This window comes from Jaculus jaculus, chromosome 2 (assembly GCF_020740685.1).
Source record: "Jaculus jaculus isolate mJacJac1 chromosome 2, mJacJac1.mat.Y.cur, whole genome shotgun sequence".
Lineage (NCBI taxonomy): Eukaryota > Metazoa > Chordata > Mammalia > Rodentia > Dipodidae > Jaculus > Jaculus jaculus.
The window spans coordinates 164,973,118-164,997,539 of record NC_059103.1 but is presented as its reverse complement, the minus strand read 5'-3'; the positions used below and the strand labels follow the sequence as shown (position 1 = coordinate 164,997,539).

Sequence of the window (24,422 nt, the reverse complement as noted above, 5' to 3'; positions counted from 1 at the left end):
ATATATATATATTTTTTTCGAGATAGGGTCTCACTTTAGGCCAAGCTGACCTGGAATTCACTATGGAGTCTCAGGGTGGCCTCGAACTCACAGTGATCCTCCTACCTCTGCCTCCCGAGTGCTGGGATTAAAGGCGTGCGCCACCACGCCCGGCTTCATGTATAATTTTTTATTGACAATTTCTATACTTACAGACAATAAACCATGACAATTTCCTCCCCTCCCCCATTTTCCCTTCACAACTCCTCTCCCCATCATATCCCCTTCCTCTCTCTTTTATTTTGATGTTATTGTCTTTTCCTCCAATTATGAGGGTCTAGTGAAAGGTATTGCTAGACACTATGAGGTCATGGATATCAAGGCCAATTTCTGTCTGGATAGTTGCATTGTAAAGAGTTGTAGCCTTCCTTTGGCTCTTACATTCTTTCTACCACTTCTTCCACAATGGACCCTTAGCCTTGGGGGGTGTGATAGAAATGTAAAATTCATTCTTAAAATATTTTTATTTTAGACAGAGAGGCAGATAGAGAAAGAGATGGACAGGGAGAGATAGAGGAGGAGAAATGTGTACACCACAGCCTCTAGCCACTGCAAATGAACTCTAGACACATAAGTCACCTTGTATCTGGCTTACATGGGTCCTGGGGTATTGAACCTGGGTTCTTTGGCTTTGCAGGCAAGTGCCTTCACTGTAGGCCACATCTCTCAGGCCCCTAAAACTCATTCTTTAGCACAGGCTGTCTTTAAACTCAAGGCAATCCTACCTCAGCCTTCCTTGTGCTAGGATTACATACATGTGCCACTGTTTGTCATTAAAAAAAAATTTTTTTTTTTTTAAGCCAGGTTGGTGGCACATGCCTTTAATCTCAGCACTTGGGAGGCAGAGGTAGGAAGATCGCCATGAGTTCCAGGCCACTCTGAGATTACTTAGTGAATTCCAGGTCAGCCTGAGCTAGAATGAGACCCTACATCGGGGAAAAAAACATATATATATATATATTTAGGGCTGGAGAGATTGCTTAGTGGTTAAGGTACTTACCTATGAAGCCTAAAGATCCAGGTTCAATTTCTCAGTACCCATGTAAGCAAAATGCACATGGTGGCACATGTGTCCGGAGTTCATTTGCAATGGCAGGAGGCCCTGGCATGCTCCTTCTCTCTCTATTTGCCTCTCCCTCTCCCCTCAAATAAATAAATAAATAAAATATTTAAAAAATATTTAAACATCTTTTTATATTTTTAAAATTTATTTTCAAGGAGCGTGCGAGAGAGAGAGAGGGAGAGAGAATGGGAGTGTTAGGGCCACTAGCCACTGCAAAATAATTCCAGATACATGTGCCACCTTGTGCATCTGGCTTATGTGGGTCCTGGGGAATGAAACCTAGATCCTTAGGCTTCATAAACTAGCACCTTAATCACTAAGCCATCTCTCCAGCCACCCAGATTTCACTTTTAATGAAGTCTAGCTGTTTTAGCTCAGGAAGCTACAACAACCTGCATAGGATGGGTGGCATGCAGACACCAGAAGCATTCCTCACTGTTCTGGGGCTGAAAGTGTGACATTACATCGCCAACATGGCCAGGCTCAGGGGAGTGCGCTCTTCTGTGGCACAGACTGGCAACTTCTCACTGTATCCTCACCAGACAGAAAACGCTCAAGCAGGGCTCTGCTCTTTCCATAAGAACACTAGTTCTGGGCTGTAAAGATGGTTCGCAGTTAAAGGTGCTTGCTTGCAAAACCTGACAGAACCAGGTTCAAATCCCAAGTTCCTACATAAAGCCAAACACACAAAGCGGCACAGGTGTCTGGTTTGTTTGCAGAAGCAAGAAGCCTTGGCGTGCCCATTCTCTCTCTCTCAAGTAAATACGTATTAAAAACAAGCAGAAGGTGGGCATGGTGGCGCACGCCTTTAATCCCAGCACTCAGGAGGCAGAGGTAGGAGGATCTCTGTGAGTTCAAGGACACCCTGAGACTCCATAGTGAATTCCAGGTCAGCCTGGGCTAAAGTGAGACCCTACCTCGAAAAACCAATAAATAAATAAAAACAAACAAACAGCCTTGCGTGGTGGCTCACGCCTTTAATCCCAGCACTTGGGAGGCAGAGGTAGGAGAATCACTGTGAATTCAAGGCCACCCTGAGACTACATAGTGAATTCCAAGTCAGCCTGGGCTAGTGCGAGGCAACAAAACAAAAAGCTCACGTGATCCTCCTATTTCTGCCACCCAGTGCTGGGATTAAAGGCACGCACCAGTATGCCTGGCTCTGTCTTTCTTATTCAGTCATACAGTATGTACAATATTATATTTTAAAAAGTCACAGACAGAACACATGAGGGTGCCTTTTCACAAGGCACCAGGCTTTGAAGGACACAATCATTGCATTATTTTGAAAACAAAGCTTGTCAAAGAGGATGGTGTTTTCTCCCACTGGGGACTTGGGAAGGGGGAGTCCTCATTGTCATCTTCCATGACCACAGTGCCCGAGCCTGGTCCTCAGGGTGCGGTAAGTAGCAGTTACATTTTGAACGTGGGCGGTGCCCGGCGCGTGGGACCCACCGAGGCGGGGCGCGGGTGGACAAGGGTCCAGGCTTCGGGTGGCCTTTCCCATGCAGCGTCGGGTGGCTGGAGACGGAGCTTCCCGCTGCGAGCGCACTTCTGCGGGTTCCCGGGCAGCTCGGGGAGACTGCGGGCTGGGCGGGCAGCAGGCAGGCGGGAGAAGACCTGGGACAGCGGGCCCTGGGCTTTGCCTGCAGCTGTCCGGTCCTGCCAAGACTGCAAACCCCGCGTGCAGGAGGGCCTCCTCGGTGCCGAAGCTGGGGCCACAGCTGGACCAGAAGGTGCGGACAGGTGTGGCGGGGCATGGTGACCGCGTGGCGGCGTGCCGGGAAACGTTGGGCGGCCGCTGCACCCGTGGGCACCCTGCCCACGACCATTGCATTCGGGGCGCCCTGCCCGCGACCATTGCATTCGGGGCGCCCTGCCCGGGGCCGCTGCCCCCGGGGCGCCCTGCCCGCGGCCGCCCCCACCCCGAGTCGCCGGCGGAGGCGCAGAAAGGCGGAAGCGCTCCGGGACCGGGTAGTACAACATAGGCTCGGGGTAGAAGAACCCAGGCGGTGGAGGCGCCCGCGGGGCCTCGCCGGTCCAGCCCCACAGGCAGGACGAAGTCTAACCGGCTGTGGTGGTTATCGTTGGAGCAGTGTGCTGGCGATGGGGCGGGGTGTTGTGGTGGTCTATGTCCCCCACGCCTCCCGATCCACTACTTGGCGCTCACTGTCTCTTGTACTCTGCAGCCCACGGTCTACTATCTCGAGCCTGCACTCTCCAGCTTCGCCCTTCTCCTTCCTCTCAGCCTACGGTCTAGTACCCGGAGCCTGAGTTCTCCCGGGCCCTCGATTCCTGCTGCTTGCAATCTGCCAGAGGGACCGCCACCCACGTTTTACCACCTAGCCCGCCGCTCTCACGTCGGGAGCTCTTGCTAGCCAAGGGCGAAGGTGGAGAAGGACCCCAGGATGGGTTCGACCAGCACAGCGCGGTGGAGGCGCGGACCTGGGGAGCATGGGGCGGGGGGGGGCGGGGGGGGCGGGGAGGAGAGCTGGGCAAGGCTCCGTGGGCCATGCGCGGGATCGCCCAAGACTCGCGGGCAGCTGCAAAAAAAAAAAAAATGCAACCCCGGCGGGGATGGGCTCTAGGCCACTATTTCCCATCCATGAACCCTCCATCCTGGTGACCTAATTATCTCCCAAAGTGCCTGTGTCCAAAGTCATCACATTGGGGATTAGATTTTAACGTATGAGTGTGAGGAGGGCATAAGCCTTCAGTCCCAAAGCACCAGGTTGTGAATGGTTGGTTAGTTTTCATGGATTTGTGTTAAGACCTAATAGGTCACCATTCTGTTCACAGCAGTATTTTCTCCTTTGTTGTCTTCTAAGTTCTATATAATAGCTTTGTATTTCACACTTAGGCCCACGACCATTGACCATTTTAAGTTAGCTTTTGTGAGGGTGTGAGGTTAGTGTTTTCCTGCATGTGGGTGCTGGTTGGAACAGAGCCATTTCCTGGACAGACCATTTTGGCTCCACTGTGTCGCTTTGCTCCCTTTGCATGTTGGGCAAAGCTGGGATGATTGTCAGTGGTCTATTTCTGGGCCCTCGATTCAGTCCAGTAATTTATTTGGTCTTGCACCAGTACCCATAACTACTTTAGCTGTTTTTTACATTGTGTTTTCTATTCCTGGGCTGTTGTCCTTTCATGTAAACCTTATTATTTTATTTTATGTTTGTTTTATGCTTATTTATTTATTTGAAAGTGACAGGCAGAGAAAGAGGCAGAGAGAGGGAGAGAGAGGGAGAGAATGGGCTCCCCAGGACCTCCAGCCACTGCAAACGAACTCCAGACGCGTGCACCCCCTTGTGCATCTGGCTAACGTGGGTCCTGGGGAATTCGAGCCTCGAATTGGGGTCCTTAGGCTTCACAGGCAAGCGCTTAACCGCTAAGCCATCTCTCCAGCCCAATTTATTTTATTTTTTGAGACATAGTCTCATCTATCCCAGACTGGCATCGAACTGGGTATGTAGCCAAGGAGGACCCTGAACTTCCCAATCCTCCTGCTTCCACCTCCTGTCGAAGTGCCACTATGTCCCACTGTTTTTACAGTGTGGCGGTGGCCAGAGGTCATCATCAGATGCCTCCCTCAGTCTCTTTCCACCTTATTTACTGAAATAGGGTCCCACAGAACTGAGAGCTCACAGATTCAGCTCGACTAGCTCTCCAGTTTGCCCCGAAGATGGTTCTGTCTCCCCACTCCCCAGTCCTGGGATTATAAGTATGTGCCAAGTACTTACATAGGTTCTGAGGATCTGAAGCAAGTCTTTATGCTTGTGCAGCAAGTGCTTGACTGACAGCCATCTCCCGGGCCCCAAATTCTTCATTTTCATTTTATTTATTTATTTATTGTTTTTTCAAGATAGGGTCTCACTCTAGTCCAGGCTGACCTGGAATTCACTATGAATTCTCAGGCTGGCCTCAAACTCATGGTGATCCTCCTATCTCTGCCTCCCTAGTGCTGGGATTAAAGGCATGTGCCACCATGCCCGGCTCTTCATTTTATTTTTTAAAATATGTTTATTATCTTTGGGCATGTGTATAGGATATATGTGTTTTTCTGTAAGTGCAGTCACACATGTGCCATGGCATGTGTGAGGAGGCCAGGGGACAACCCTGAGTGTTGGCCCTTATGTTAAACCTGTTGCAACCAACGGGCTGGCTGGCTGGCAAGTTCCCAGGCATTGAGCTGTTTCACTCTAGGAGGACAGGAATAACAAACACAGCATTACCTGGGTTCTGGAGATCTAGACTCACATCTTCATGCTGGTCTAGCAAGTGCTTTAGCCACTGAGTCACTGTCCCACTCCTTCACTTTTTAAATTTCTTGTGTGTGTGGAAAGGTGCAGACAGATTCCTCCATGTTTGTGACAGTACATTCACAACAATAAGTCAATGGATCCAGATAGCTAAGTGAACCTGGTATTTAACCTTTGCTGGGATTCAGTTAAGATTTTTCATGTTTGTCTTCCTTAAAATGGACGTAACTGCTTTAAATGTATTCCTGTTTTTCTAAAATGAAAATGAATAATAGTGTTGACAATTAAACTTCCCAGAGACTCCTATGATTAGGCCTTGGTTTTGAAAACCACACAACAGAGGTGGAATTCTCTTATCAGGCCTGGGGTCTTCTGTCAACCTCCTCCAACAAACTGGTCTTTAATCCTTTCCAGGCAGGCACAGGTTTGGACTATATTACTATAAATTCCTTTGGTTTTTTAAAAAATTTGTTTATTATTTATTTATTTGAGAGTGACAGACAGAGAAAGAGGGGGAGAGAGAGAGAGAATGGGCATGCCAGGGTTTCCAGCCACTGCAAACGAACTCCAGATGCATGTGCCCCCTTGTGCATCTGGCTAACATGGGTCCTGGGGAATCGAGCCTTGAACCGGGGTCCTTAGGCTTCACAGGCAAGCGCTTAACCGCTAGGCCATCTCTCCAGCCCAAATTCCTTTGGTTTTTACTCTTTTTAAAAATATTTTTATTTATTTGAGAGAGAGTGAAAGAAGCAGATAGAGTGAAAGGGAGAGAGAATGGGCATGCCAGGGCATCTAGCCACTGCAAATGAACTCTAGACACCTTGTGCTTACGTGGGTCCTGGTGGAATTGAACCTGGATTCTTTGACTTTGCAGGCAAGTGCCTTAATTGCTAAGCCATCTCTCCAGCCCATTCTTTCTCTCTTTCTCTCTCTCTTTTTTTTTTTTTTGAGGTAGGGTTTCACTTTAGGTCAGGCTGACCTGGAATTCACTATGTAGTCTCAGGGTGGCCTCAAACTCATGGTGATCTTCCTACCTCCCCTAGTGCTGGGATTAAAGGCATGTGCTATCATGCCTGGCTCACTCTCTCTCTCTCTCTTTTTTTTTTTTTTTAATGAGCTCTTATTTTGCTACCTATTATTGGAGATGCTTGGTGTGTCTGAGGCTTTTGAAAGTTCACTCCTAAGGTACAGGGCACATAATAGTGGATCATTAGCTCCGAAGGCTTCAGGAGAAGCTGACATTCAACTTATCCTACAGCTTCCTTTGCTAAAACTTTGCATCTCCACCTGGGAAAAACCTGTTTAAATTCCAAAGAAGTTCTCTCTCTCATTCTCCAGGTGTTTTGTGGGAGATGGCTTCACTTTGTAACCCTGGATAGCCTCACACTCACTATGTCATGCAGGCTTACCTAGAAGTCATGACAACTCTCCTGCCTCACCCCCTCCAGTACTGGGCTTATAGCCAGGTACCCACACCCCTGGCTTGAACCGTTCTCTACTGAGATTTGGCTAGGCTCTGCTGTTCAGCTGGCCTTCATGCAAAATTTTTTTGTTTGTTTGTTTTGTTTTTTGAGGTAGGGTCTCACTCTAGCCCATGCTGACCTGGAATTCACTATGGAGTCTCAGGGTGGCCTCGAACTCACAGCAATCCTCCTACCTCTGCCTCCCAGTTCTGGGATTAAAGGTGTGTGCCACACCCGGCTCTTCATGCAATTTTTTTTCTTTTTACAGTTTTTGTTAACATTTTCCATGATTATCAAAAATATCCCATGGTAATACCCTCCCTCCGCAAATTTTTATTTTCTGCTCCTAATGGATATTTTTACTTGACTTTGTTTTTAAAAAAATATTTTATTGATTTATTTATTTGACAGAGAAAAAGAGGCAGAGAGAGAATGCATGTGCCGGAGCCTCCAGCCGCTGCAAATGAATTCCGGAGACACTTGCCACCTTGTGCATCTGCATTATGTGGGTCCTGGGGAGTAGAACATGAGTCCTTAGGCTTTGCAGTCAAGCATCTTAACCACTAAGCCATCTCTCCAGCTATTAATTTTAATCAAACAAAACTTCAGTTCAACATACTGAAAAGATTAAGAAAAAACATGGCTTTAAGTTGAGTAGCATTTTTTTGAATCAGAAGTGCTGGTCAAATCTGTCATCTACTTATTCATTCTGCTCTTTAACAGAAATTCTTGTTGTTGTTGTTCTTTTGAGGTAGGTCTCACTTTAGCCCAGGTTGACGTGCAGCTCTGTAGTCCCAGGCTGGCCTCGAACTCACCGTGGTCACAGGCTTCTCTTTGTCCGCAGGTGCAGGAGGTTTTGTTCTGGAGTCATTTCTTCCAGTGTTTTGGAAGCTTTGGGCTGACGTGTCTTTGGGAGTCAGGCTCCAGGTTATGTCTCCTTCTCTTTTCCTTTGCTTGCCCTTCTGGAGGAAACATCTCTAGGTCAGAAATGTCCTCTGGGTGTCGCTGTATTTGTGCCTGGAGAAAGATGTTCCATCACCTCCACAACTCTGTGTTGTTTGAGGACTTGAATGGTTTTGACACCAGGGCTCTGCCCCTTCACACAGACTTTGGATTTTAATGCTTCTGTCTGACTTCTCTGAGACCCTCCATGATGGAAAGACAGAGCAAGGGCGCAGTTGCCATCCTCAGCGCTTTACAGTCCTCTAATAACCTTCGGTAGGATTCTCGGTTTTGAACACTGGAGTAGGGATGCTTCCAGGCCTTAAAACCCTGGTCAGTCTTCATAAGTACTGCAGCATTTTCCTGAAATTTCTGGTGGCAAGCATGACCACACTGTTCACTTTCTATCTCTATTGCACCCTGTTTCCTGGCTTCCGGCTTTGGACCCTTGCTGCTCTCTTCACGTGTGATCTCCGTCACAGCTGGTTCCAGGCACTCAGGTTTTGCACCCTTCCCAAGCTGGTCAGACTCTGACTCTCCCATATCTTGACGTGTGGCCTTGTGTTTCTGCTGCTTGCCACGCCCCTCAGTCTTTCTCACTGCTGCATTGCCTTCCTGAGGTTTCCATGCCAAGGGCCTTTGTGCATTGCCCTTGTGTCGGAGATGGCCCTCTGCTCCCTTAGAACCTTCCAGTTTCAAAGAAAGAATAAGAGAAGATGACAGTCAGTGGCTATTTATGGATTGCAGCCACTCCAGTCTTCTGAGGATATGTTATTTCACTGGATTTAGTATCTGGATTTGACATGCTTCTGGGTCCAGAACTTGGCCGTTGACAAGATGAGCTGAAAGACTCCTGGTCTTTACAATGAGGTGTCTCCATGGGCTTTGGGGTCAATCAGATTGGGAATTCATGTGAGCTGAAACCATAGTAGAGTCTTGTTTATACTTGACCAATAAAACACTCTGAGCTTAGAACAGCAGTTAGCCCTTTACCGGCGTCCACTGCACAAAATTGCAGGTGTTATGGAGCTGCTTTTCGTGTGGGCCGTGGTAGGGGACACTGACCAGACACCACCACTAAGATAGCATTATAGACCTCAGTAGTCATCTGACTATAGATAGACTGGCCTCTGTAGAGCAACCGAGGTGCCCTGACCCAAGCTCAGTACTGACTTGGAGCTGCCTTAGCTACTGCCTTTGAGGCTTTGAGGCCTGTTGTGATGCAATCCGATGCAATTAAATTCCAAATTTGGTGATGCATGCCTTTAGTCCCAGCACCGTGAGTTTGAGGCCACCTGGAGACTCCAAAGTGAATTCCAGGTCAGTGGGAGCTAGAGTGAAACCCTACCTCAGAAAAAAAAAAAAAAAAAAAGTCAAACAAACAAACAAACAAAACCTTCAAATTCTTGGGAGATGGGGGCTCTACTCTCCATCTTCCAGGCCCTGGATCTTAGAGCTTTTGCCCACAACTGGCATCCTTGTCGTATTCTCCCCTTGCTCCCATGGTAACACAGTCAAAGGGGTGGGAAGGTACAATCTGATCAGATAGAAAATTCTGTGAAAAACTGTCAGGTTACTATGCTTCCTTTAGCTGAACTCTGAAGTTTGGGATACATGCTTGTGGTCCTAGGAACTATTTTCTCACATTCCGTTCTTCTCTCTGAGCACTGGATGGCCTTCCCCCGTTTGCTGGTCTAGTTATGTGGTTTACTTTGGGCACAAAGGTGTCCTGAATGCAATGTGAGGCTCTTCCAGGCACAAGTTTGAGCCAGTGCACCATTTATCTCATTTCCTCTTTCTCCTTCCTCAGATATAGCCAGTTGTGTTTGTTCCCTGAGCAAGCAGAGACCCCTGAAAATTCACATCAAAAACCATGAAGCAGATAAGCTTTGGCTGTGTGAAGCAGCTGAGATTTGAGGGTTGCCTGTGTCATACCTGTTCTGACTCGTACACTTGGCTTCTAGGGATGGGTCTTGTTCAGCATTAGCAGTTGCAGAAAACAAAACACAATCACTTTTCCTTGATGGGAAAGGAGTCATTCCAGAATTAGTAAATGAAACCGAGAAGATGATTTAATGATTTAACATTCTTTCAAATTAGTATGTTATTAAAAATATAAACCTGGCTGGGCATGGTGGTGCACACCTTTAGTCCCCGCACCCAAGAGGCAGGGGTAGGAGGATTGCTATGAGTTCAAGGCCATCCTGAGACTACATAGTGAATTTGAGGTCATCCTGGGCTAGAGAGCGAGACCCTACCTTGAAAAACCAAAAATAAATAAATAAATATAAACCTGGGTATGATGGTGGATGCTTGTAATCCTAGAATGCAGGATTTGAAGACAGAATGTTCTTGAGTTCACACCAGCCTCAGTTACATAAGACCCTGTCAAAGGGCCAAAAGTAGCTAAAACACAAATGATTAAGCAATATAATGTATGACGACTTAGTAACCAAGAGACATTGCAGGTCATTGGGAATACTGTACTTTTTAACTGCAGCCTATCAAAAACATTAAGTGGTTCTTGAACAACTGCCCATATGGGGAAAATAGCATTAAAACATGCTTTACAATATACACAGGAGTAGAAAACTCTAGAAAATTTGGGGGTGCAGTGCAGTGCTTGTCTGTGTGCTTACCATGGATCAATCTCTATCAATGCTGCCCCTCAATATAAGCTGGGGGTACATCTTAGTGGTTGCTAGTGCAGAGGACTTGTATGCATTCCCTCATTCATAAATCAAGGTGGTCACAGTATTCAAAAGATCCAAATGTCTAGGAATGTCAAGGTGGCAAAACAAAAATTGCACTGACCCAAAATCCCAAGTGCATTTTTCTAATACCTTATTCTAATGATCACTTACTATTCTGGAACTATCTTCTTCAGTCTGAGGTTTCATATCTATTAAGTGCGAGTGCCAGGTTGAGCATCCAGAGCAGACAAAACAGAATTAGAAAAGTTTGGGGTAAGTGCAACTGGGGATGTATTTCAGCTGGGCCAGCTCAGGTTCTTTTAAATTTAATTAATTAATTTATTTATTTGAGAGAGAGAGAACAAGTGAGCACCAGGGCTCTATCCACTGCATACGAACTCCAGACACATGTGCCACCTTTGTGCTTTTGGCTTATGTGGGTCCTGGGGAATTGAACCTGAGTCCTTAGGCTTTGCAGGCAAGTGCCTTAACCACTAAGCCATCTCTCCAGCCTGATCCTAGGTTCTTAATGTCAGTTGCATATTGAAGTCACCCCAGATCATTTAAATTATCCCACCTTTGAGAATCTGTTCGCTAGTGTATGTAGTGTGGAGCTCAAATATTGGTGCTCTAATGCCATATTTCTCTAACTTTAGTGAGTAGAGGAATCACCACTTGTTAACAGAGTCTAGCCCTGGCCCTAAGTTTGAGTGAGCAGAGCTGGAGCAGAACTACAAATTGTCATTCCTGAATGGTTCCCGTATCTACTCATGGTGAGGAACCTACTTATGTGGAGAGCCCTTCAAAGTGTGTGAAAGCAGGATCAGAGGAAAATGACAGCATGGTATTTGAAGGCATATTAAAAAAAAAAAAAGGGCTGGAGAGATGGCTTAGCGGTTTAGCGCTTGCCTGTGAAGCCTAAGGACCCCGGTTTGAGGCTCGGTTCCCCAGGTCCCACGTTAGCCAGATGCACAAGGGGGCGCACGCGTCTGGAGTTCGTTTGCAGAGGCTGGAAGCCCTGGCGCGCCCATTCTCTCTCTCTCCCTCTATCTGTCTTTCTCTCTGTCACTCTCAAATAAATAAATAAAAAATTAAAAAAAAAAAAAAAGCCAAGTGTGGTGGCACATGCCCTTAATCCCAGCACTTGGGAGGCAGAGGTAGATGAATGTGAGTTCAAGGCCACCTTGAGACTACATAGTAAATTCCAGGTCAGCCTGGGCTAGAGCGAGACCCTACCTCAAAAAACCAAAATGAGAAAAATAAAGAATAACTTGTGCATTTGTTTTGAGGTGCAGTGCATGTGAGTATGGTGACCATAGGGCATCCTTGGGCTCCTTACCTCAGGCTTCTGCCATGCCCGTTTTTTGGGTTTTTTTTCTCCTTCACGTGGCTAATGGGGTTACTGCTCAGGTCCTTATGCTTTCAAGGCAAAGACTTTATGTACTGATTGAGCCATCTTCCCTGAAGATATATGTTTTTGTTTTTTGTTTTCCACTGAAGGAGGATGTAATGTCTCATCTTTCTGAAATTTCAGTGTGTTTTTAATTAACTGCGTATAGGTTTCCTTTTAAAAATATATCTGTTAGGGAACAGGTTGTAAAATTTGCTTCTCAGGTAATCTAATATGTGTGAGAGACCTTTTTGTCTACTTTTTGGTATTATATAGATTTGGTATCATATGTATGTATTTGCCAATTAATTGTGGAACTACCAAATCCTTGTGTTAAAGGTCAAGAAATATTGTCAACTTGACCAGATTAGGAATTGAGTAAGAGACACACATTTTAGGAAGGTCGGTCTGTGAGATTTCTACTCAGCGATGATGAAAGGTGGATGTCCTTCCTCCAGTGTGGCCCTTCCTGTGGCAGACTATATATGACAAGAGAACACAGTGCCTTTTGTCTGACTGCCCATGCTACTTGCTGGTGCAAGCATCTCCCTTGTTGCCATCCTTTGTGGACATTGGAACCCGACTTCACTGGTCTTCCATGTAGACTGAAGACAGTGGTCCCCCAGGAAGCCTGCAGGTCCTTGGTATCAGACAGGGACTCCTGAGGCATCCATCCTTGTGGACCAAGCAGCTACCCGGTTCTTCAAGTCTCTGTCCTTCAGACAGCTATTATTGGACTTCCCAGCCCATATGCCATAAGCCAATTAGTAAATCCCCTTTACTATATTCTATCTATCTATCTATCTATCTATCTATCTATCTATCTATCTATCATCTATCTACCTACCTACCTACCTACCTACCTATTCTTTTGATTCTGTTCCTCTATGGAATCCTGACTAATACACATTGGTTCAGCTTAATGAGAAATAAAAGTACCAAAGAAACCCTGTGACCCCCCCCCCCATAAGTTATGTTTCCCAGTATACTTTGCATTGTAATGCATTCAGGTGAGCAGTCACAAAGGGTCAAACAAAGGAGACAGGCAGAAAGACAAGAAGGAAGAGAAGGGGCAAGGTAAGGAAGGGAAGGAAATCTTGCCTGGTGTAGTAAAGGCTATGTGCTGTGCCAGTATCTCTTTCCAGAGAAGAATGTCACATTGGAGAACTAAATGAGCATCATGATTAGGCTGGGGAGATGGCTCAGCAGTTAAAGGTGCTTGCTTGCAAAGCCTGCTGTCTGGGTTTGATCCCCTAGCACTCATGTAAAAGCCAGATAAGCCATACATGCATCTGGAGTTTCAGTGGCAAGAGACCCTCGTGAGCCCACACTCATTCTCTCTCTCTAATTTTGGTCTCATTCTAGCCCAAGCTGACCTGGAGGTCACTGTGTAGTCTCAGCAATCCTATCTCTGCCTCCTGAGTGCTGGAATTAAAGGCTTGCACCACTACTCCTGGCTTTTCTCTCTCTTAAGTAAACAAATAATTAAATATCATAATTAAAATGTATTTTAAATCATTATTTTTAGGAGAGAGAGAATTGGCATGCCTGGGCCTCCAGCCACTGTAATTGAACTCCAGATGCATGCATCATCTTGTGCGCATGTGCAACCTTGTGCACTTGTGTTACCTTGTGCGTCTGGCTTACATGGGTCCTGGAGAGTTGAACCTGGGTCCTTAGGCTTTGCAGGCAAGCACCTTACCTACTAAGACATCTCTCCAGCTCTAAGATGTATTTAAATACATACATTTGATAATTCACTTATAACAGATAGAAACATTGATATATCTAGGTAAATGGACTTATAGCATGCAATATATTAATCTGGACTCTTTATTCATTCAATAGGTAGTTAGCAGAGATAGAGAAACAGACCTTTATTGTATGCTTTTCATGAGGAAATACCACAAGAGGGTGCAGACACACCCCAGAAGTACCAATTTTCTCTGACTTTTTCCAGTTATTTCAAAACCTAAGTACCAGGAACAGAGGGCTGGAGGGATGGCTCAGCAGTTAAGACACTTGCCTGAAAAGTCTAACAATCTGGGTTCAATTCCCCAGTACCATGTAAATCCAGATGTACAAAGATGTGCATGTATCTGGAGTTCTTTGGCAGTAGCCTTGGCATACCCATTTTCTCCCTTTATTTTTTATTTGATTATTTATTTTTTTTAAACTTAAAAAAAATATTTATTTGAGAGAGAAAAAGAGGGGGGGGGAATGAATGGGCATGCCAAGGCCTCCAGCCATCGCAAACAAACTCCAGACCCATGCACCCCCTTGTGCATTTGGCTTACATGGGTCCTGGTGAGTCAAACCGGGATCCTTTGGCTTTGCAGGCAAATGCCTTAACCACTAAGCAATCTCTCCAGCCCTACTTATTTATTTATTTGAGAGTGACAGAGAAAGAGCAAGGGGGTGGGAGAGAGAATGGGCGCATCAGGGCCTCCAGCCACTGCAAATGAACCCCAGATACATGCGCATCGTGCATCTGGCTTATGTGGGTCCTGGGGAATTGAGCCTTGAACTGGGATGCTTAGGCTTCACAGGCAAGCCCTTAACTGCTAAGCCATCTCTCCAGCCGCCCCTTTTTCTCTCTGCCTTTTCTCTCTCTCTCCCCTTGCAAATTTTAAAAAATCTGTCAGGTGTGGTGGTTTATACCTTTAATCCTAGCACATGGAAGGTAGAGGTAGGAGGATCGCTGTGAGTTTGAGGCCAGCCTGAGACTACATAGTGAATTCCAGGTCAGCCTGAGCCTAAGTGAGACCCTACTTTGAAAAACCAAAATACATACATACAACATTGTATACTTGAAACTTGCCAGGGAAATATATCTTAAACGTTCTTATGACACAAATTGATTCTGTGAGTTGATGAATCTGTGAGGTGATTGATGGTTCTGTGAGGTTAGGGTTGGTTCTGTGAGGTTATTGTTGGTTTTGTGAGGTGATCATGGTTCTGTGAGGTGGTTGATGGTTCTTTGAGGTTAGGGTTGGTTCTGTGAGGTGGGTTGAAGGTTCTGTGAGGTGATTGTTGGTTCTGTGAGGTGACTGATGGTTCTGTGAAGTGATGGTTGGTTCTGTGAGGTGACTGATGGTTCTGTGAGGTGATGGTTAGTTCTGTGAGGTGACTGATGGTTCTGTGAGCTGATGGTTGGTTCTGTGAGGTGATTGTTGGTTCTGTGAGGTTACGGTTGGTTCTGTGAGGCTAGGATTGGTTCTGTGAAGTGAGGGTGGGTTCTGTGAGGTGACTGATGGTTCTGTGAGGTGATGCTTGGTTTTGTGAGGTGATTCATGGTTCTATGAGTTAGGGTTGGTTCTGTGAGATGATTGTTGGTTTTGTGAGGTGATTCATGGTTCTTTGGAGTGTGTGTTTGGAAGTTTGATTATAATATGGTGAGGAGAGGTTCTTTCTGGGTTTTGTCTGGCTGGGGTTCTAAAGGCTTCCTGTATCTGTATTGGCACCTCTTTCCCAATTTGGGGGAAATTTTCCTCTATGATTTTGTTGAAGATGCCTACTATGCCTCTGGAGTGGAGTTCTTCTCCTTCTACTATGCCCTGAATTCTTATATTGGATCTTTTCATAGTGTCCCGAATATCTTGAAATTCCCACTCATACTTTTCTATAAGTTTGTCTTTCTCTTTGTTGGACTGCATTAGGTCTGCCACCTGGTCTTCTAGCTTAGATATTCTGTCCTCTCCCTCATCCATCCTACTGGTGAGATTTTCTACAGAGTTTTTTATTTCATTAACTGTGTTCTTCATTGCTAGTAATTCTGACTGGTTTTTCTTTATTATTTCTATTTCCCTATTTATGTCTTGTATTGCCTTCTTTATTTCATTAAATTGGTGTCCTGCCTCTTCTTTGATTCCTTTGATTTCCTCTTTGATTTCTTCTTTGATTGTTTTCATGTGTTCTTTGACCTCTTTGAACATATTTATAATTATTCTTTTGAACTCTTTCTCAGGCATTTCCTCTAACTCTTTCTCACTGGAGGACATTTCTGATGCATTAATACTTTTAGGTGGATTTATATCGTCTTGCTTTTTAGTGTTTCTTGTGTTATAATGTATATATTTTTGCATCTTGGATTAAGTTAATGCTTGGATTTTCTAGCTAGCTGTGTATTCTTAGCTGTATCAATTGATTTGATGTAATATATTTTCAGGGTAGGACCTTAAGGTGTTAGGTGTGGCTCTTAAGACTCTCAGAGTATCTACAAAGATGTTCTTAGGGGTTGAGTTTCCCTGCTATAGGAGTATTCAAGCAGGCTGAGTGGAATAAAATACAGGTAGATTCTAAAATTTAACTAAACACTGTACACATTCAATCAAAAACAGCCCTGAGTATGTATGCAAGAGTAGTTATTATAATGACCAGATCCTCTATCAACAAAGAGGTTTAGATTTCTGGTCTGTTGAGGGATCCAAGTCAGCTTGTGACCAAGTGAGACCCTTCCCTGGTGCAATCCCAGTTACCTTGGGTGATTTTGGTCTCAGTCAAGTTGCTGCCTGGGTCGTCGGGCTGCTGTTCTGATTTCTGGAGCTGGGCACTTGCTTTTCCTATGGGGCAAACTGAGCCACTGCTGCTGCCTCTGCTGCTGCTGTAGCTGCCACTGCCGGAGCCACCACTGCTGCTGAAGCTGCTGCTGCTGTGTCCACTGCCGCTGCTCCCCCTGAAGCTGCTGCTGCCGAGTCTGCCACTGCTGCCACTCCTGGGTCTGCTGCTGCTGGGGCCGCTGGTACCGGTGCTGGAGCCGCTGATGTTGCTCCCGAACTCTGCTCCTGCTTGGGTCCCGCTGTCAGCCCAAGTTGGTGTGGCCGGGTCCCAGGCCGCTTCTCTGTTCGCTGGAGCTGGGTTCAGGCGGTGGGGGAGAGGAGGGAGCCGCAGCTGCTCTGGTTCTCTCGCTGCTCCACGTGATCTTCTACCTTGCGGTCTGCTCCTCCGCTGCTCGCTGCCGCTCTCCCCTCACGTTTCCCTAGTTGCGGAGAGCGCGGTGTGAGGGGAAAATCCCGCACCTGGCTTTTCCTGCAGCTCGAGCCGAGTCTGGCGGCTTTCTGCTGCCCCGCGGCTGCGGGCGGTTGGTGGAGCTGCCGGAGCCGCTTTTCCCACCTGTGCAGGCTCTGGATGCTCTAGAACTCTTCTACTTCCCTGCTGCCGCTTCAATTTCCTATACACCTCACTTTTTAGTAAAAGTGTGTATTTTGCTGAGTATTTTTGGTCTTTTTTCCCCCTAGGCTGCTTTGGTGTGGTACCTACGTCTGTGATTCATGGTTCTGTGAGGTGGTTGATGGTTCTTTGAGGTTAGGGTTGGTTCTGTGAGGTGGGTTGAAGGTTCTGTGAGGTGATTGTTGGTTCTGTGAGGTGACTGATGGTTCTGTGAAGTGATGATTGGTTCTGTCAGGTGATGTACATATTCATGTACTTTGATTTGGTAATCTTTTCACTATATGTATGTAAAATACCAATGTATGGAAGTTCTTTGACTTCAAATAGGTTTGGGTTACAATATATCCATCGTGAGGTGAAAGCATCAAACATCAAAATGCATTCAAGGGCATTCAAGGGCTGGCAAGATGGCACTGTGGTTAAAGGAATTTGCTTGCAAAGCCTACTGGCTTGGGTTCAGTTCCCCAGTGCCCATGTAAAGCCAGATGTACAAGGTGGAGCATGCATATGGAGTTGCCTTGCAGTGGCAAATGCCCCTGGCTGGCATGACAATTCTCTCTCTCTTTGATTGTAACAAATACATACATACATACATACATTAACCGATGAACCACCTTCCAGTCCCAAATGCATTTAATATACCTGTAACAGTTCCTTTTTCATTCTTGGATAAAACATCTGACCAAAACCAACTTGATGTAAGGAAAGGGTTTATTTTAGCTTATGATTTTTAGGGAAAATTTCATCCTAGTGGGTGTTGTAGACAGGTTCCACGTTGCTGAGATGAACATCCAATCCAGACACTGTTTATGGGAAGAAGGGGTTTATTTTAAGCTTTCATATCCAGGGGAAGTTTTACCTATGGAAGAAGAAGCTGACTCCCATTCATAAATCCAAGCAGAAAGAGAAAATGACTGGGAAGATGGCTTCGTGGTTAAAGGCAGGAGCTTGCAAAGTCTGCTGGCCTGGGTTCAATTCCCTAGAACCCATGTTTTGTAGTCAGCTTCATGTTGCTTGCACAAAGAATACAACCAAGGCAGCTTGTGGGGCTAAAGAGATGGCTCTGCAGTTAAGTTGCTTGCCTGCAAAGCCTAAGGACCTAGGTTTGATTCCCCAGTATCCTTGTAAGCCAGATGTAGGCACATGTGTCTGGAGCTTGTTTGCAATGGCTAGAGGTCCTGGCATGCTGTTCTCTCTCTCTCCCTCTTATCTACCTCTCTCTGTCTCTCTCAAGTAAATAAAATAAAATATTTGAAAAATATCAAGGCTGGAGAGATTGCCTAGTGGTTAAGGTGCTTACCTGCAAAGCCAAAGGACCCAGGTTTGATTCCGCAGTGCCCATGTAAGGCAGATGCACAAGGTGGCACATGTGCCTGGTGTTCATTTGCAGTGGCTAGAGGCCCTGGTGCATCCATTATCTCTCTGTCTTTCTCTCCCTCTCAAATAAAGAAAATATATAAAGAAAAGAGCAGCTTGTGAGAGGAAAGGGTTTACTTTGGCTTACAGACTCAAAAGGAAGCTCCACAATGGCAGGGGAAAATGATGGCATGAGCCAAGGGTGGACATCACCTTGTAGCCAACATCAGGTGGACAACAGCAGTAGGACAGTGTGCCAAACGCTGGTAAGGGCAACCTGGCTATAATAACCATAAGCCTGCTCCCAACAATACATCACCTCTAGGAGGCTCCAATTCCTGAATTGCCACCAGCTGGGGACCTAGCCATTCAAAATACATAAGTTTATGAGGAACACTAGAATCAAACTACCACACCATGTAACGCCAGATGCACAAAGTGGTGCGTGTGTCTGGGTTTGTTTGAATGGCAATAGGTCCTGGTGCACCTGTACTCACTCAGTCTCGTAAGTGAGTAAAAATATTTTATTTATCTGCAAGCAGAGAAAGATTGCCACTGCACATGAACTCCAGTTGCATGTGCCACTTTGTGCATCTGGCTTTATGTAGGTACTGGAGAATTAAACCAGGGTTGTTAGACTTTGCAGGAAAGTGCCTTAACCACTGAACCATCTCTCCAGCCCAATAAAAATATTTAAAGCAAACCAAAACACAAGCTGTGGTGTGGTGCACATTGCCTGCACCACTTTGTGTGTCTGGGTACTGAGGAATTGAACAAGGATGGGCAGATTTGGTAAACAAGAGCCTTTAACCGCTGAGCCATTTCTTTCTTTTCTTTTTTTACAATTTTTATTTTTTTGTCCTTTGAGGCAAGGTCTCACCCTCAGTGCAGCCTGACCTGGAGCTCTGAGTAGCTTAGGCAGGGTAGAGACACTGAATTTTCTCTCTTTTTCAAGGTACGGTCTCCACTCTAGCCCAGACTGACCTGGAATTCACTGTGTAGTCTCAAGGTGGATTTGAACTCACAGTGATCCTTCTACCCCTGTCTCCTGAATGCTGGGATTAAAGGCGTGTGCCAGTATGCCTGGCTTTTTAAAATTGTTATTTTTTTATTTATGAGAGAGAAAGAGAGAGAGAGAGAGAGAGGGAAAAGAACAGAGAGAATGGGCATACCAGGGCTTCTAGCCACTGCAAACTCACTCCAGAGAATTGAACCTGGGTCCTTAGACTTTGCAAGCAAGTGCCTCAACTGCTAAGCCATCTCTCTAGCCCTCCACTCCTTTTTATATTGATAATATTACATTTACACTAAAAAACTTCTTGAATTTTATTTGAATTGATTCTCACACACCGCCTGTGGGCACACACCTTAAATCCCAACACTTGGAGGCAGAGGTAGGAAGATCGCTGTGAGTTCTAGGCCACCCTAAAACTACATAGTGAATTCCAGGTCAGCCTGGGGAGGCAGAGGTAGGAGGATCACCGTGTGTTCAAGGCCACCCTGAGACTACATAGTGAATTCCAGGTCAGCCTTAACTAGAGTGAGACCCTACCTCGAAAAACCAAACCAAAATAAAAAAAAACCATATATATATATGTGTGTGTGTGTGTATGTATATATATATGTATGTATTTACATTTTATTTACTTATTAGAAAGAAAGAGAATGGACGCACCAGGACCTCTAGCCACTGCAAAAGAACTCCAGATGCAAGCACCACCTTGTGCATCTGACTTTACGTGGGTACTGGGGAATCAAACATGGGTTCTTAGGCTTCCTCAGGCAAGTGCATAACTGCTAAGCCATCTCTCCACCTCTCTTTTCATTTTACAGAAGAATAAACAGTCCATTTGTTGAGATGTTTCATTTTTCTCTTCTCTCTTCCTCTCCCCTCCTCCTGTTTTTTTAGAAAAGGTGTCATGTAGCCCAAGCTAGCCTGGACCTTGTCACGTCTGACCTTGAATTCCTGATCCTCCTTCCAAGCGCTGGAATACAAATGTGCCCCAACAGGCCTAGTTCTTTTCTTCTTTTTAGTTTTGTTTTTTAAATTTTCTTTTTATTTGTTTGAGAGAGAGAGAGAGAGAGACAGACAGACAGACAGGGAATGGGCGCATCTGGGCCACTAGCCACTGCAAACGAACTCCAAATGCAGACAGCCCCTTGTGCATCTGGCTTACGTGGGTCCTGGGGAATCGAAGCTGAGCCTAACTTTAGGCTTTACAGGCAAGTGCCTTAATCTCTGATCCATGTTTCCAGCTCCCTTTTCTTTTTAAAAATCAACCTCTTTTCAAATTCACTCAGTGTTCCTCTTTGCTTAACAGAGTTGGAAAAGGCCTCTTTTAAGCGGAGAAAACGTGCACATTCTCCACCCTTCCAAACCTAAAGCCCTCTCTCCCTGCAGACGTCGTGGTACTCTAACGCGTAGAACGACAGCGTTTGGACCACCGGAGACGCCGTAGTGCCTCCGCTCTCCTCTCTGCCCCGCTTGGCTCCAGAGAGCTCTCTCCGCCGCGCTGGAGGAGGCGTGGCCAGCGATTTCCGGCGGCAAGATGCTCTGGGATAGGCCGAAGCTTGAGGCGCTAACGCCGTGGTCACCGGAAGTGCTGTCGTTGTTTCCCATCTCCTGAGCCGCTGTCTCCGAGGTTGGAGCGCTGCCCCGGAAGTCATCCCCGTGTCCCCGGTCCGCGGCAAACATGGCAGTGGACTCGTCCATGGAGCTGCTATTTTTAGATACTTTTAAACACCCGAGCGCTGAGGTAAGACTTGTGGACACAGTTTTGAACCTGCTCCTCGGCCCGACTTTCCCTTACCACGGAGCCCGGGGGAGGCGTCCTGTCTGGCCTCGCGTCCACACCCCCGCCCCCAGCCGAGGGCGCCCCGCGTCCGTCCGTCCGTCCCTCCGAGCGAGCGAGGGCGGCGGCCGGCCCCTCTCGTCCCCGCCTCGCGAGTCCCGCGCGGCCTCGCCCGGGCTCCTGCTCCGTGGGTGCCGCTTTTCATTGCGGCCCGTGAGCCTCGGGCCCCGAGAAGCTGCGGGGTTCCAGGACTGGTCCGCGGGGGCTTCTCCCCGGGCGCTGCGGCCCCCTCTCTGGCTTCGTGTTCCCGGGCGTGTTGAATTTAGGTCTGTCTGCTCGCGGCAGTCATTCATGTTGCTCAGTCAGACGCCCCTTCGCTTTGGAAATGGTCGTCAAACTTAAAACACTTGGGGAAAGACTTCACGCATTGGGGCGTGAGATGCTCCCGTCCTCCCTGCATGGAGAGGCTTGCAGAGTGGAGCGAATGGTACCAAAACTGTCGTCAGAAAGCAAGTACGTTGTGGTTTTGACGGAGCGAGGGAGGGTGTGGTGGATCAGGCTTTGTGCACCGGATAACCGGAGCGTCCCTGAACGTGTGAGCGCCTCTGCGATACTTAGGTTGAATTTACTGAATATAGTTGAGTCAAAATAGTTACCAGAAGGTAGCCAGAGATAATTCTTAAACAAGTCCACAGGGGTGGGAGGAGGACAGAACGAACAAACATTTCTTCTTAAGTCAGAAGCTGGAGAGATCGCTCAGTGGTTAAAAGTACTTTCTTGCAAAGCCTACTGCTGATCCAGGTTCGATTCCCCAGTACCCACATAGCCAGCCTCAAAGTGGCACATGCCTCTGAAGTTCGTTTGAAACGGCAAGAGCCTTTGGCATGCCCAAAGTCTTTGTCTCTTAAATAAATAAAATTAGAAATTAAAGAAGTAAATTCACTCATTTAGAGAACCATTCTTTCTTTTAAGATTATTTCTTTCCTTTGTTTTCATGAAGAGACTTATATATGAAACCATGAGGATAGGTAGAATGTTTCTTCTCAGCTGTATCTCCAGTAAACTGTACGTGCTCAATAAATATCTGAGTGAAAAATGTTTAAAGTATTCCTTTATAAAATAATGAATGGGTACTGGTTGATAACTTTTAATTTTTTAAAAATTCAATGAAAAGTTTGTAGTCTTCAAATGTCAAAAGTTGGTGAACTTTGGGTTGACATTTTTACCTACAGTGAATTTGCTTAGGGCTCCCATTTCATGTGGTTTGCAAGCACTGTTTGTTCAGTGACTACTGTACTTGGGCTATAAATAATCCCAGCTAGGCTTTAGAAAACTAAATGACAGCAGTAGTTGTCAGAGTAAACCTGTTTATAGAAGTAGAGAACAATTAAAAATTTTAGAGCTGTATAGATGGCTTAGCGGTTAAGGAGCTTGCCTGCGAAGCCTAAAGATATTAGTTCAATTTCTCAGTACCTATGTAAGCCAGATGCACAAGGTGGCACATGCGTCTGGAGTTTTTGCAGTGGCTGGAGGCCCTGGTGCTCCCATGCTCTTTCTCTCTCTCAAATAAAAAAGTATAAAGTGGGCTAGAGCCGGGCATGGTGGCGCACGCCTTTAGTTCTAGCACTGGGGAGGCAAAGGTAGGATCAACATGAGTTCCAGGCTACCTTGAAAGACTACATAGTGAATTACAGGTCAGCCTGAGCTAGAGTGAGAGCCTACCTCAAAAAAAAAAAAAAAAAGTTTAAAACTATTTTAATGTATAGTTTAGAAAAATTGTCATTCCTTCATTCACTATTTGCCTTTATTCATTCTTAGACAGACGTTAGGGATTAAAAGAGTGTACATGTTACAAAGACTTTCTGGGAGTGATTGAGAAAGATTTAGTATGAATCATACTTTTAAATCTTGGAGGATAGTGGTTATGGGAGATAAGAAGTAATGAAGTGTGTGTTTTTAAAAAGTTTATGACTAGCCTGACTTCATGACACATACCTTTAATCCCAGCACTTGGGAGGCAGAGATAGGAGGATTGCTGTGAGTTCAAGGGCAGGCTGGGCTAGAGTGAGACCCTACTTTGAAACAAAACAAAACAAAACAAAAGCTTATGACTGTTGTAGATTAGAGTTACAATATGGTGAGTGCATAAGGAGGTCCAGTGGGAATTTGTTGGAGAATATCATTTTCTTTTTTCCCTCAAATGCTTTATCACCCAGACATGGTGACATACATCTGTAATTCCAGAACTTGGGAGATGGAGGCAGGAGAATCAGGAGTTCAAGGCCAGCTACATAATAGTTCAAGGCTAGCCTGGGCTGCCTGAGAGAGACCCTGTCTCAAAACAACAAAAAAGAGCCAAGGACATTTTACACTCTTGCAAGCATGAAGACCTGAGTTTGGTCCTCAGAACTGTGTTTAAAAAAAAAAAAATTAAAACAAACAACAAACGTGCCCTTGGCTGGAGAGATAGTTTGGTGGTTAAGGTGCTTGCCTGCAAAACCAAAAGACCCAGGTTCAATTCCCCAAGACCCACCTAAGCCAGATGCAGATGCAGAAGGTGGCACAATGTGTCTGGAGTTTGTAGCAGCTGGAGGCCTACTCGCTCATTCTCTCAATACCTGCTTCTCTCTCTCTCAAATAAATAAATAAATAAATAAATTAAAAAACACATACTTGTAATTCCAGCACTGTGGAGAGGAGACAGGCTCTCTGTAGTGCTCTTGGGCCAGCCTATTTGATGAATTCCAAGCCATTAAGAGACCCCCGTCTGAAAAGGTGAGTGGTGACACTACACCAAGGTTGTCCTCCACATACATGGTAGCACATGTATTACACATAAAACTCCCAACAACAACAACAAAATGGCAGTCAATATCTAACATTAAGACTCCAGGTGAAGCCTTTGATATTCATGACTTCATAATGTCTGACATTACCTACACATGACCTGCGTAATAGGAGGGGTAAAAATGATAGCAAGAAGGGTGAAGGAGATCAACACAGAGAAAAAATCAACTCCTACCAAATCAGAGATCCAGAAACATAGAGGTTCCCAACACCTCATCACTGAAGCAGACCTAAAATGAACCCAACGTGGCTCAGGGAAATTTTGCGGAAGAGGGGGCGGAAAGAATGTCAGAGCCACATGTTGGGTCAAGATATGCAGAGACATTTATCCTACTCATAACTGTGGGCTAACTCCAGAATGCACGACCCATTTACATCAACAAGGAGGGGCCAGGGGGAGGGGGTGGGT

General features: G+C 45.9%; 1 protein-coding gene across 2 annotated transcripts in view; it reads left to right on the top strand.

Annotated features, from left to right (window-relative positions):
- The first annotated feature begins 2,463 nt into the window (after positions 1-2,463).
- Virma (vir like m6A methyltransferase associated) overlaps positions 2,464-24,422 on the top strand; it is a 97,145-nt gene continuing 75,186 nt past the window's right edge. The window contains exons 1-2 of one of the 2 annotated variants that reach the window (XM_045143007.1): positions 2,464-2,504; positions 20,776-21,130. In XM_045143007.1, coding sequence (XP_044998942.1) covers positions 21,068-21,130 — 63 coding nt within the window. In that variant the 5' untranslated portion in view covers positions 2,464-2,504; positions 20,776-21,067. Of the gene's footprint in view, positions 2,505-20,775; positions 21,131-24,422 lie in introns of those variants that run through there. The other variant, XM_004656938.2, reaches the window with a different exon arrangement.